At 31.1% G+C, this 14,832-nt stretch overlaps 1 protein-coding gene across 9 annotated transcripts in view; it reads left to right on the top strand.

The window, feature by feature from the left end:
• Window positions 1-12,741, top strand: part of LOC119616244 (protein limb expression 1 homolog) — a 69,318-nt gene extending 56,577 nt beyond the window's left edge. For 6 of the 9 annotated variants that reach the window (XM_037972570.1, XM_037972573.1, XM_037972572.1 and 3 more), the window contains exons 2-5: window positions 10,939-11,077; window positions 11,220-11,383; window positions 11,440-11,630; window positions 12,191-12,741. In XM_037972570.1, the coding sequence (XP_037828498.1) occupies window positions 11,002-11,077; window positions 11,220-11,383; window positions 11,440-11,630; window positions 12,191-12,572 (813 nt within the window). In that variant the 5' untranslated portion in view covers window positions 10,939-11,001 and the 3' untranslated portion in view covers window positions 12,573-12,741. Of the gene's footprint in view, window positions 1-1,014; window positions 1,034-10,861; window positions 10,881-10,907; window positions 11,078-11,219; window positions 11,384-11,439; window positions 11,631-12,190 lie in introns of those variants that run through there. The other 3 variants (XM_037972576.1, XM_037972578.1, XM_037972571.1) reach the window with 3 other exon arrangements.
• Window positions 12,742-14,832: the final 2,091 nt, after the last annotated feature.

Genomic DNA, 14,832 nt, shown 5'->3' with positions numbered 1-14,832 from the left:
TCTGTTTGTCTGTATGTCTGTCTGTCTGTCTGTCTGTCTGTCTGTCTGTCTGTATGTCTGTATGTATGTCTGTCTGTCTGTCTGTCTGTATGTCTGTATGTCTGTATGTATGTATGTCTATGTCTGTCTGTGTATGTCTGTCTGTCTGTCTGTTCTGTATGTCTTATGTATGTCGTCTGTATGTCTGTAGGTATGTATGTATGTATGTATGTATGTCTGTATGTATGTATTATGTAGTCCGTCTATAAGTGTTCAAATGATTAACCGTTAATCGATAAAATTTTGGTGATTAATTGAATGTAAATGACAATACAAATATAATTGCAAATAATTATTTACATAATAAATCTATCTATCAAAAGTATTTATACAAACATACTATATTTGTAACGGCTTTTGAAAATCTTCTCTGTGTATCATTTCATAAAGAGAGCAACTAAATTAAATTGTTTTTGTTTTGTGTATAGTTTGTTTTGTTGCTGAGAACATTCGTATTGCATGTGTATGAGTGAGAATAACACAATACCCGCAGGGGCATGTTTGGCCGCCAATGCATTATTGTTTACATCGTTTAATGACAAATAGTCTTTAAAACGTTTAGCATCATTTTCATTATTCTCTTCGTTTCTTTGCTGTTTTTGTGTTGGACCATGAATGAAAAACAAGATTGTGACACCGACAATTCCGTCATTTTAATGTACTCTTTTACTCTTTTTTCGTGACGTCAACAGTACTTGTTTTGCTATGTTTTAAATGTAAAATACTTACTTTTGTCATGAAATTTGAAAACAAATAGTGAAAAAATAAAAATAAGTAAATTAAAATGTGGTGTGCAGTCAAAAATTGCAATAATAATAATAAAAATCAAAATCGTCTGCAATATGTTTTTTTTAACTTCCCTTCAGATCCTAGCTTATTAAAGCAATGGATAAGTTTTTGTTGCCGCAATAAAAAAATAACGTTAAAACGTCTAAAGTCTGTATGGAGCATTTCAAAACCGAAGACTTTGAAAACAATTTACAATTCGAAATGGGTTAGTATGAAGCAAATGATTTCTGTAATAAATAGATTAGTCCCTATTATATTTAAATAAGTTAAATATTCCTAATAACATAAAACGTAAAATACATTTTATAAATAAGTTTTAAACATAATTATTTACTTTTCTATTATAAATCACATACAATTTTCATATCATACAATCAGTCCTAGGCAGTTAGTTAGTTAGTTGGTTAGTTAGTTAGTTAGTTAGTTAATTAGTTAGTTAGTTAGTTAGTTAGTTAGTTAGTTAGTTAGTTAGTTAGTTAGTTAGTTAGTTAGTTAGTTAGTTAGTTAGTTAGTTAGTTAGTTAGTTAGTTAGTTAGTTAGTTAGTTAGTTAGTTAGTTAGTTAGTTAGTTAGTTAGTTAGTTAGTTAGTTAGTTAGTTAGTTAGTTAGTTAGTTAGTAGTTAGTTAGTTAGTTAGTTAGTTAGTTAGTTAGTTAGTTAGTTAGTTAGTTAGTTAGTTAGTTAGTTAGTTAGTTAGTTAGTTAGTTAGTTAGTTAGTTAGTTAGTTAGTTAGTTAGTTAGTTAGTTAGTTAGTTAGTTAGTTAGTTAGTTAGTTAGTTAGTTAGTTAGTTAGTTAGTTAGTTAGTTAGTTAGTTAGTTAGTTAGTTAGTTAGTTAGTTAGTTAGTTAGTTAGTTAGTTAGTTAGTTAGTTAGTTAGTTAGTTAGTTAGTTAGTTAGTTAGTTAGTTAGTTAGTTAGTTAGTTAGTTAGTTAGTTAGTTAAATAGATAGTTAGTTAGTTAGTTAGTTAGTTAGTTAGTTAAATAGATAGTTAGTTAGATAGTTAGTTAGTTTGAAAGGAGGATGTATATACATCAAATCCGAAGAAATACACCTAGGTCTCTATCGGTGCCTTAGGTGGGAATCGAACCCACCACCTCCGGTCTACCAGACTAGAACACTAACCACTAACCTACCGGAGGCCACAACAAAACATACACTCAGTTCTTTTTAATTCAATAACTTCTTTTAGATAGACATACATACAAAGATAGCTGAAGTAAATCGACTCGATTTAGACTTTAACGTTCACTTCATTTCAATCTAAAAATCTTGCACGAACATGATTGAAATTGTGAACTTTTGCAACTGGCGATCAACAATCTATAAATGCATACATACTTATATGTATTTCTGTAAAAGTTAATAAATTTAGCAAAAATAAATTCATTGATCATTTTATTCTTAATTCTCAATTTCATAAAAACAACTTACTCTCAAGAGAGGAAACAAACCAAATAAATTTTCTCACATAAATTCTTAAAAAATATAATCTTGCGAATTTCCACAAAAAATATTCGTCCCATAAAAATCAACTTAAAATTTTCTTCCCAAAAAAATCCTCTCAAAAATTCCTCCCAAATGTCTGTCATTAAAAAGTGTGCTAGAAGCATTCTATTTATATTACTTAATTTGTATGTTAGTTATGTGGGTTTACACTAAGTATGAGACTTTACGTACGACTAGGCTTGCCAGACGTACTGTTTTCAGCAGTACGCGTACTTTTTTTTAGTAATTGTACTTTTAACTGCATAACCCCTAAAGAAGTACGCAATTGTACTTCTTTTTAGTATTTGTACTTCTTTTTGTACTTTTTTTTGTATTTTACCATAATTTTATAGGTATAAATATGACCATAGACAATTATTCTACTCATAGAATCGCTATTTAAGGACTTAATAGATAATACTCATCCATTTGATATGAGGTTTGGATGCCTTTGTCATGTATTAAATAATACATTTATTAAACATTTGATTTAGACAGCAATGTAATGAAAGTTTTTAATGAATTTTCGAAATAAAAAAATTTTAAATCTGAAGGACATGTTTGAATGTTAAAATGGTCTGTAATGCTCCGTCATGTACCATTCGATGACTTTATCCATCCCCGCTGTGGAACGATTTAAAGAAAAACGATCCTGCCATTCTAATTTTTCGTAAATGAAGTATCTGAGGAAGTTGGAAGAAAGTTATTGACTTGTAATAATAGATTGATTGACTTGTAAATATTGATATCAGAATAAAATAGTATGGGTTTTTAGAACGTTTTTCTATCAACGATATTTCAGTAATTTGTAACAATTTGTTACTATATTCCGTTCGCGTACTTTACAAAATTTGCAACGAGAGAGTATGAGAATGATAAATATGACAGTCCGTTGATAGAGAATTTTTTACTGGATATTTTTTCTCCAGTAAAAGATATCAAACATATGAATGTTCACAACAAATTATTGATATTTGAAAATGTAAACAAACCAAACAAAACAAAAGTTTGGTGAATTCGACATTTTTTTAAAGAAAAAATATAAATTAATTACACACGAATATTAAAAAATGATTTGTAATTGGATTAATTATAAATTTATTTCTCATGAATTAGTTTTCAATTGAGTTTGTTGTGAAAAATCATAACAACCTATATCAATATACCGTTTTTAGAACAATTTAATTGAATTTTTTTTAAAAATAAACAATTGTACTTTTTTCTACTCAATTGTACTGCTTTTTTAACTACGATGTACGTTTTTTGTTGATTTCAAATCTGGCAAGCCTACGTACGACGTGCCACCAAAGTTGTTGAAAAAGTACAAAAACGTACTAGGTACTAACAAAAAGCACTAAGTATGTACTTATATAATGACTACAAACTATAGAGTACATGCTAACTGTAAAATATTTATTATGGATTTTGACAGCCAGCGTATATTAATGTCTATATATATTACCTTGTTTCCGATGCATTTAAGCTATCTATGGACCAAACATATTGACCGACCCCAATAAAATTTTGTAAATAGATTTATAAATAGGGTTAAATGATGCCCGATCTTTATGAAATTTGGCAAACTTAGTTGTGCCACTTTTATGAGCTCAAAGGCCCCTTTTCGGGGGTTTTGTTGTATGGGGGCCAGGTGAAATAATGGGCCGATTTTAACCATTATCAATAGTATTCTTCCATACGCAAAAAGCGTATGTAGCAAATTTCATCTAATTATCTTGAAATTTGTGACCTGTAATATGACAGACAGACGGACGGACATGGCTTATTCGACTCAAAAAATGATTCTAGGCCTATTATATTTTAAGATATATATTTTTGTGTGTGGTGGCCTTCTCACGAAGGCACATTGGGTCAGATCATCACTTTTTCTGTGCGAAATTAATAACGAAAAAATAATTAAAATCTTTAAAGCAGTGGAGCTCAAACACATATTACCATAGTCTACAACAATTTTGTTGTTGTATATCTGTATGTTTTTTAAAAAAGTTGCGCACAGATTTCGTTTTGACAAGTGCCGATCAGCAACTGATTTGATTTTGTTTATCAAGTTGAGAACAAACCAACTGATGTTGCTCATTAAAAGAAGAAGAGTGTATGTGTATCAACGCTGCGTCATCAGAATTTTCTTACCCTATCACGCGTGCTAGCAAATTTCAATAAAAATCTTCGCTGCTTTAAAGCCAACAAATTTAAGCGAAAATTATGTTCTTTGCTTTCGAGCTGCGGTTGACCGAACTTCTTCCTACCGTCTGCATTTTTCCATTTTGTTGCTAAGAAATTACGAAAATTCGGACCTATATATAATTCCTTGCAAACGCCATGGACATCAGGACGACATAAACACATGTCTGATAGAGACATCACCCTTTGCGTGCTCCTTTAATTCAAATGCTCATAAAGTACCACCCTGAAAAATATTAAATTACTCAAAACACGCAAAATTGTGCAATTTGGGGTTAAGTGAAACTAATTCGCAACATTTCAGATTATTCATTTATTACAGGTTTAACAAACGTTAAGATTTTTTTTAAAGCTTTCAGAAGTTAAAACTAATGATACCAAAAAATAAATTATATTCACTGTTTAAAAATTTGAATTTCGTACAGGAAAACTGTGCGAACCATAGTGGAAGGTGAAGGGTAAAATTAAAATTATTTTAAGTTACACATATGTACATTAGGGTGGCCCCGTTTGTATGAAGGAAAAATAAGGTGTCAATGTTCCCAACTAAAATTAAAGTATAATTGATTCTAAGATACCATTTCTCATTTTTTGACCTGGCAACAATATTTGGTGAGTTGGATCAAAGGATAAAAAGGTCTGTTATATTTTCTATAATTCATAAACGCGATTTAGTAATAGTTAGAAATTACATTTTATTAAAAAATATAAAAAGAACAGATATTACGCTTGTTACATATACAACAGATAAAAATGTAATGTAATAAGATATGGCGGAATATATTTACATGATTGTATGACAGCATTTAAATATTAAAAACATAGAAAAGAATGATGTCAATTATTTGTAATCTAAATTACCATATAGATAACATTAATTAGGGACATCACAATCTCCCACACTAATAGATGACATGGTCTCCAAAACGAGCTGGTAATCGTCTAGGTCTATTAGAGCGCCTGGCACTTCCTGGTGTCCGTGGCTGTTGTGGTTCCGCAGCGACTTATGGTAAGCGCTGTGTGTGGCTTCGATGGATAATGATTTGTTCTATTTGAGGTTTCTTTTTTCCCGAAGAATGGGTAATGATTTCTTCTATTTGAAGTTTCTTTTTTTCAGAAGAATTTTGAATTTGTACCGTTGACTTATATAATTGATTAATGTGTCGTTTCAAAATGTAATCGTTATCTAGTCGAATTAAATAATGAAGATTTCCGAGTTTCTTTAGGACGATACCAAATTTCCAAGTGGGAACGTTTTTCACAAACCAACGCACTTGGACCCTTTCTCCCACACAAATTACGCGTACTGTAAAATTATTTGCATTGTTTTTAGCATGTTGCATTGGGCGAATAGCATCCAATTTAATGCGTAGTTCACGACCAAGATAAAGTTGGGCCGGACTTTTCCCGTTTCCCATTGGAGTGGCTCTATATCTCGAAACAATTTGTTGTATTTTTGTGTGCAGTGGCATATTTTCATCTTCCATTGATTTTAATTTTCTTTCGAGAGTCTGGACGTGTCTTTCACGTCCGTGATCTGTACAGAACGATCTGAACATACCGCTTTGAAATATTGTGGCATTGTCCGACACTATAATTTCAGGAAGGCCATGAGTTGCGAAAATGTTTTGTAGCAAATATATAGTTTTTTCAGACGTTGGACGCTACTTTATTATGCGGATTTCCGGCCATTTTGATTTTGCATCGACCAAAACGAAAAAATGATGATTTTGAAAAGGTCCCGCATAATCAATGTGTACTCTTTGAAAATTCTGGGTCGGTTCCTCCCATTGGTGTGTTTCAACCTATGGTGGATTTTTCTTTACCATGGCACAATTTTGGCAAGATCTTACAAGGCGTTCTATGTCAGTATCAATATTTTTCCAGTAACAACATTTTCTGGCTAGCTGTTTCATCCTTTCAATACCAACATGCGTATGGTGTAATTCTCTAAGAATTTGTTCTCTCAAGCTTGAAGGAATCATTACACGATTTCCTTTGAACAAAATTCCACTTTGTATTGAGTACTCAGGGTAAGAATTGCGTCCCTTTAATAATGATTTTTATAAATTGAAATATTCTTGATCACGTTCCGTTTCTTTTGCAATCGTTGTGGCTGTAATTGAAAACGTCGGAATTTCATTTATAGTTTGGTCTTGAATAATTTGTGTCTCTATATCGAGAAAATGATTAAATTTTGAGGTATTTCTTAATGGAGCCCTAGACAAACAATCGACATGTGGTATATTTTCCGCTTTTTATGTTCAATTTTGTAATTAAACCCTTGTAGAAAAGATGCGTACCGAAGTAATCTTGCTGACGTCATGGCTGGTGTTTTGGCGTTCTGGTGAAAAATTCTCGACAGGGGACGATTATCAGTAATAAGAGTAAATTCTCTTCCGTACAAATACATAAATAATTTTTCGACAGCAAATATAATTGCAAGTGCTTCCCTGTCGAGCTGACCATAATTTTGTTCAGCTTTTGTCAAAGATCACGAAATAAAGGCTATAGGACGTTCTACATTATCGATGACATGGGAAAGCACTGCCGCTACCCCTGTTGGACTTGCATCACAGGTCAATGTTAATGGTAGGCTTTTATTATAAGGTACTAAAACTCTGTCGTTTAAAATTTCTTGCTTCAGCTTCTTCACATTTTCTAGACCAAAAAAATGTGCCTCCTTTTTGCAATAACTTTCGTAATGGGAATGTCAATGTTGCCATATCTGGAATGAACCGAGCATAATACGTAACCATTCCCAAGAATCTCCTGACATCATCAACATTTTCTGGGCGTGGAAGGTTTGACATAGCTTCGGTTTTTGAAGGACATTTAGAAATCGCATTATGACTAATGACATAGCCCAAATATTGGATTTGCTCTTTGAAATATTCGCATTTATCCTTGTTAACATGTAAATGATATTTCTGAAGTCTTTCGAAACAATTGATAAGCCTTTGTTCACATACGGCTTTGGTTGAACCATGCACGATTATATCGTCAAAATAGGAAATTGTTCCCTCAAGGCCTTGTAAAATTTGATCCAATATACGATTAAATTCGCTTGGAGCTGTTTTTATACCAAATGATAATCGGTTCATTTGATACGTACCTCTGTGAGTTGATATCGTTTGAATCTGCTTGCTATCATCATCCACAGCTACATGCAAATATGCTTTGAAAAGGTCAAGCTTGCAAAAATATTTGGAATTCTTTAAAGTGTTGAATATTTCATAAATTCTTTTAATAGGGTAATGAGCTGTTCCAGTTCAAGTAATTTTAATGAACACAATAAATCTGGAATACATCCTACCTTCTGTTGAAAAATTTCAGAATATTTTTGAGTTATTTCTGATATTGATTTTACTGCTGCATTGTCTGAATTTTTATTTACCTTTTGATGATCACGATATACTTCATTTAAATCAATCTTAAGTTGACGTATCCACAACCGCCCAAGCAGGGGTGAATGTTGGCATTCAACTACAAACATTTGTTCTTTTGATTGTTTATCTTTAAAACTGACGTTCACTTCTACGACTCCTAGTGGCACGAAAATATCACCAGTATAAGCTCGAAAAGCTATTTTTGTCTTTTGCATTTTTACATTTAAGTTTAATTTATCAAAATCGTTTTTTGGAATTAATGTATAGCCGGCTCCAGATTATTTCGTCCGCAGCGTAGACACAAACCTTCTAAACCAAGTTTTCGATAATTAACTTTAGCTGGAGAACGATTACGTTTTTTGTTTTGAGTACCCGATATCTTTTGTGAAAATTGTTGTTTGATTTGATTCACATCACTAGTAGATGGATTATTTATTATTTAATTGTTATTGATTTTTGCTGCTTCCAATACTTTTGCTTTCTCGACGATTTGCATGAAAGAAACATCTGTATTTTGCAATAATTGTTCTCGAATTGCATTATCTCTAATACCTCTTATGAACTGTGCACGGGAAAAAATATCAGCCACGGATTTATTATACGAGCACACGAAACCACATACCGCTGCTCTTTTCTGCAAAACAGCAACAAAGTCTGAAATACTTTGGTCCTCATTTTGAACTTCATTTAGAAATTTATGTTGTTCTACAAAAATATTTTTCTTGGGGCAGAAGTGGCCTTGAAAAAGTTTTACAATTTCTTCATATTTTAGATCATTTATGTTCTTTGGTGCAGCCAATGTTAACAATAGCGAATAATTTGATGAGCCTACATATTGTAAAATAAGTTTTGCACACATATATTTACTTGCGAACACTCCTTTTAACTGAAAATGGATTTCTAGTCGTTCTTTGTATATATCAAATGTCTCTAGCTTTAAGTCGAAAGGATCAAAATTTTATATAACGTTAACGCTGGTAACATTTGCTTGTGTTGGTCCTGCATGGCTTGACCATGCGCATCGATCTATTTCTCCATTTCGTTCATGGTGCACTTTAGAAATTATAATTGAGGTTATACATTGACATATATATATATATATATATATATTTTTTTTTTTTTTTGTTTATCCTCGTCGCCAATTGTTATATTTTCGATAATTGATAAACGCGTTTTGGTAATAGTTAGAAATTACATTTTATTCAAAAAGTATTAAAAAATATAAAAAGAACAGATATTACGCTTGTTACATATACAACAGATAAAAATGTAATGTAATAAGATATGGCGGAATATATTTATATGATTGCATGTCAACATTTAAATATTAAAAACATAGAAAAGAATGATGTCAATTATTTGTAATCTAAATTACCATATAGATAACATTAATTAGGGACATCACAAGGTCCTTGAGGTTTTTATGATTTTTTTCATATTTCTTCCAACGGAAGAAGTTCCATATCAGAAATTTTTGTGTAATTAATACATCATAATCAAAGGAAACGTTTTTTTCCGTTTTTCAAAATTCAATCTAGATCGAAGTTTATTTAAAACATTGCAAAATAATATAAACAACATACAAACCGTTATTAACAAAGCAAGTATAACGAACAAGTAGATGCTTAGGATAAATTGTGTTCTTATTTTAGTTAAATTGAAAAATTTTACCTATTATAGAAAGTGTTATATACCAATGTAAAACTAATGAAATTGCGCGTATACGGATGTACATTAGAGTGAGTCAAGCTTGTATGAAGGAAAAAAAAATTTGTCTGACAGACCGTCCCCCCTCTAGAATTGTTCTATGGACTGTAAAACTATGTCATAAAAAAAATTAGGCTGATTGGATAACGTTAACATGTGCCGCAACGACTCTGAAGTTTCCAAGTGCATTTACAAGGGGAAAATATCGACTTTTTCAGTTTTTGCCCAAATTTGGCCATTTAGTCATAAATTTTTAACTATTATTGTAAAGGAATCGTAATGTGCACAGAGTAAGCATTTCGGAAAGATATAAAACACAAAAATTGCTTGAAAACTTTTAAAGTTATTGCAAATTCCCCAGGCCATTAACACAGCACATAAATTCGAAATGTGACAAAAAAAAATACTTTTTTTGGGATATATTCTAAAAAAAATCATTTTGTTACAATATATCTATAATTACTCGAATATTAGTTTTTGCCCTTATAAGATAACGCTAACTCGTTCTCAGCTATGGTCAAAAAAGTTTGATTTTTTCAACGGCCGTTTCAAATCTCCAATTTCAGTTTTTTTTTTGCAACTAGATAAGGCTATACGATAATACTTTATTTAAAATTTGCAACAGTAAAGAATTAATACGTATTCTCTAAAATATTACAAAAAATTCGATTTTCTCGAAATCCGCCGAGTTCAAATCGCAGGTACAGCTAAACTGTAAGAAATATTAATCTAATTTTTTACCATTTAATAGCCTCATCTGTTGGCCATAAATCCCCATGAGATCTCCTAAAAATTTTGAAATTTGTTTAATAAAGATTCAAAAAAACTGAAATTGGAGATTTGAAACGCCCGTTGAAAAAATCAAACCTTTATGACCATAGCTGAGAAAAAGTTTGTGTTATCTTATAAGGGCAAAACTAATATTCGAGTAAAAACTGAAAAATCGGTATTTTCTTCTTGTTAATGCACTTGAAAACTTTAGAGCCGTTGCTGCACCTGTTAACGTTATCCTATCACCCTAATGTTTTGTATCACATAGTTTTACAAACAAAGAACAATTCTAGAGGGGGGGCGGTCAAAATTCGCAACTTCGTTTTTTGCAAGAAATATGATAAAAGTCATAAAAACCTTAAAAAATTACCTTTTTATCCTTTGATCCAGCTCACCAAATATTGACGTCAGGACAAAAATTTTGAGAAATGGTATCTTAGAATGAACTAAATTTTCATTTTCGGTGGGAACATAAGCCAGTTGATTTTGGGGCCACCCTAATGTACATAGTTTTAAAAATCATGTAAAGAATAAAATTGTTCAATTAAACAATTTTTTAGATAATAATTCAAAATTGAAAGATTGAGCTTACGGACTATAGGAATAAATGTAACAACAATATAATGATGGTGTACCCTGATGAGCCTTTTTGGGCGTTACCAACTGTACCAGGATTATATGATGACAATGACTATCGAGGTGAATACTAAATCAATTTAAAGAATCAATATTTTAAAAAACAATTTTGCACTAAAACCTGATTCGTTTATCTTAGCAAAAACTACTTTGCGTATCTTCCAGATTTGAAAATGCAAAGCTTAATTGAAATATTTTTTTTTAGTTAATGTTGTTGAAGCTTTACAAGAGTTTTGGCAAATAAAACTTGCACGAGGGGCTGATTTAAAGAATGGAGCACTTGTCATATATGAATCTGTTCCATCAAACAGTCAACCCTATGTTTGCTATGTAACTTTACCGGGAGGAAGTTGCTTCGGAAGTTTTCAGGTAATAACTTTTATAAAACTTGTTAAATACAAATACTTATATATATATACACATAGAATTGTCCGACAAAAGCAGAAGCTAGAAGAAGCTCTGCTAAAATTGCCTTAATGAACTCTGTATTCAATGAACACCCTTCTCGAAGAATAACAGATGAATTTATTGAAAAGGCAGTTCAGGATGCCTGGACCTCATTTAAAGGAAATTTAAAAGAAAATGATGCACCAGATACTGGCATTGGAGCCTTTAGGTAATTGATACCGTTCAAATATCGTATTTATTACGGTTTTAGTTTAATTTTATAATTACACCGTCCGACAAAGAGAGAAAAAATCGTTAGACAGAACCGAATGATATACGTTTACGTTTTTAGTTTTTCATTTCGTGATCCTGTGTCATTTTTAAAGGAATTCAAACTTTTAATGAAGTACATTTTTCAAAAAATATTTTAAAATACTTCTACTGATCAAACAATGCCAAATTTGATGTCGAAAGAACAAGAAGAATTGGGAAATATTTTGTATTATTTTTATTTTATACTGACAGAAAAAAATTTGAAGCGCTTTTTTGACATCTTTTGACCCTGACAGAATAAAATAAAAATAACACAAAATATTTTACAACTTCTTCTTGGTCATTTGACACCAATTTTTTGCAAGGAAACAGGATCACGAAATAAAAAACTGTGAACGCAGTTTTTCTTCTTTTAATCTCTTGTGTCAAATTTATATCTTCTGGTTCGTGTCTAATTTCGAGTGTCGGACGGTGTTATAGATAATTTTTATGTTAGTATAATTTTTATGTTTATAGATTTATGCTAGAATCCAATAAAGGTCGTACTATGTTGGAGTTTCAGGAGCTCATGACAGTTTTTCAACTATTACACTGGAATGGTTCACTCAAAGCTATGCGAGAACGTCAGTGCTCACGTCAAGAGGTAGTGGCGCATTATTCAAATAGAAGTCTTGATGACGATATGCGCGCACAGATGGCTTTGGATTGGATTGCTCGAGAGCAAGAAAATCCTGGCGCTCTAGGTCATGAATTAGCACAAGCGGAGAGGGAGTTAGATACAGCTAGACTAGCAGGACGGGAATTAAGATTCCCAAAAGAAAAAAAGGACATTTTATTATTGGCGCACAACCAGCTGGGTGGAAACGTTAATATAAATAACTCCGGCTTAAATTGTTAAGCTGGACAACATCAAATATTATACACATTTTTTATAATACTTACAGAGAATCAATAAGTTTTAAAAATTGCTTTCTATTGATAAATCATTTTCAAAAAAGGTGGAAAGTAAATTTATATTTTTTAATTCAAATAAGTATACATCCAAGAATAAAATAGTGAAATATAAATTTTTTGTTACATTTTATTATTTTTCATCATAATTTACAGGTTAACAATTTTACATTTTAAAAATTCTCAGTTATTTTTGTTGGGGTTGTCTAATTATTTTTTGGAATAAGTATATGTATATTACGTGTTATGAAGGATACGTGTTATGATTTTTTTAAAATAAACCTCAATAACCTTAGGTTGTTAGAAACCAAAATAATTGTATAACGATAAGCCTGTGCATAGTGTTACCATTCCAAATGTTATATTAACGGTCATTTACAAATTCAAATAAAATTGTAACACTTTCCCCCAATTAAGAACTGAATTACATGATTTGCCATACAAAATTTCAGCTGCGAATTACACAAGCTGTACGTTATCCAGTTTGATTTAGCTAAGAATTAGGAATGAATGAGTGTCGTCTCTGTTTATTTTCATTTGTTGGAGACAACTAAAAATAAAATTACATAAAACTAGAAAACGTATTACTTAATTTGTTAAAATAATGTAACAAACGTATTTTTATATCATACACACCATAGTAGAAAAAAATAAAGGTATAACCCAAAGTATAACAAGTAGTCCGACTCTTTGACAGCAGTACCTAACTCTAAGCATGTGTTAGTGAAAAAGTACCTAACTCTAAATTTGTATTAGTGTTATAGTTTGGTATTAGTAACAAAAATGTACATGTATTTGAGCATTTAAAATTTTTCCAGACATACAGAGTTTTATAAAAATTCATAAAATTTTATTTGTTTGAATTTTCAATAGAAAAAATGTAACTCTGCTTCTAAATTAAAATTCTACCACAACAAAAAATAAATGTCAATAATAAATAAAAAATAAAATTTTCAATTTGCTCAAAATAAACGGAATTTTAAAGAAAAAATTTCGTAAAAGTAGGTGAAATATAGCGTAGAACCCGCTATTAATTCGAAAATGTAAGTAGAGATTTTAAGTATTTTGACACAATAATATTTCTCACCAAGGTGTTGAATTCACACAGCACCCCACAGTGGGGCAGAATGGAAATTTTTTGGAAATAAATCTGGCATTTCTAAACGGCTGATCCGATCGGGATAAAATTTGGCGTGAGCGTAGCCAAGGAGTATTCGAGTTTAAGTTTTGAAGATGAACCCTGCAGATGCCCCAGGGACGGCGCTGTGGCGGCTCAAAGTAGGGTACCTACGACATGTAAAATTTTTAAACTCGTGCCATTTTTTTGTTTTTCATCCAAATACAAAGATTTTTATATTTTGTGAAAGCGCTCGACGAGATCTTGAAAAAACATGCTTGGACATACTACTTATCTCTTATAATATCCGAGTTATAGGCATTTAAAAATTTAGTGATACAAAATTTACCATACCTTGGTCCGCCTTTTTTTGAATACCGGGCGTAATTTTGGACCAAATAGACTCAATTTTTTCTTGTTAGTTAGACAACAAAATTTCCAATAATATACAAAAAATTTCAGATCAATATCATTTACAGATCCAAAAATATACGTTTTTTAATTTAAAAATTCAAAAAATTTTAGATTTTTGCCTTTTTTTGCCAAAAAATGTGTCTTAACTCTTTTATTAATAAAATAAAATTTTATTTAAGAACATATAACGATTTTATAGTTTTCTAAAAGGTATCTTTACGCAGAACGCTTTGGCGTAAAAAACTTGTCCTATTTTTTGAAAATGTTGCCACTGCGTCCTTCCAAATATGACCTATTTTTTATCAAAACTTCAACTTTGGGCGACATGTTCTAAAATCCCAAAGCTGGGATCAGAAAACTGAAAGCAGTTTTGGAAACCTCAATATGTTTTCTATTTACTCCAAAAGTATTTTCCCAGCCCTGAAAGAAATGTGGACCCTATGGGCAAAAAAGTAAAAAATCCCATTTTTGGGATTTTCATTCCTATTTTTGAGAATTGCGGGATGCCCTTTGACCTTTTCAATTTTTTTTTGCATTTCTTATTTGAAATGACAAATTTAACAAGCGTTGAAAATTTCATTGAGTTTTGTTCATAAATAAAGATTTTGTCATATATTACATATTTGTTTAATTTCTAAAACTATGATTTATATCAAAATTTTAATAGGGTCGCAGA

This window comes from Lucilia sericata, unplaced genomic scaffold (genome assembly GCF_015586225.1).
Source record: "Lucilia sericata isolate MDLA Ls3-8-SP2 unplaced genomic scaffold, ASM1558622v1 Contig000063F_arrow, whole genome shotgun sequence".
In the NCBI taxonomy this organism is placed as follows: Eukaryota; Metazoa; Arthropoda; class Insecta; order Diptera; family Calliphoridae; genus Lucilia; species Lucilia sericata.
Note: the sequence above shows the minus strand (reverse complement) of the source record. Positions and strands in the feature narration are given on the sequence as shown.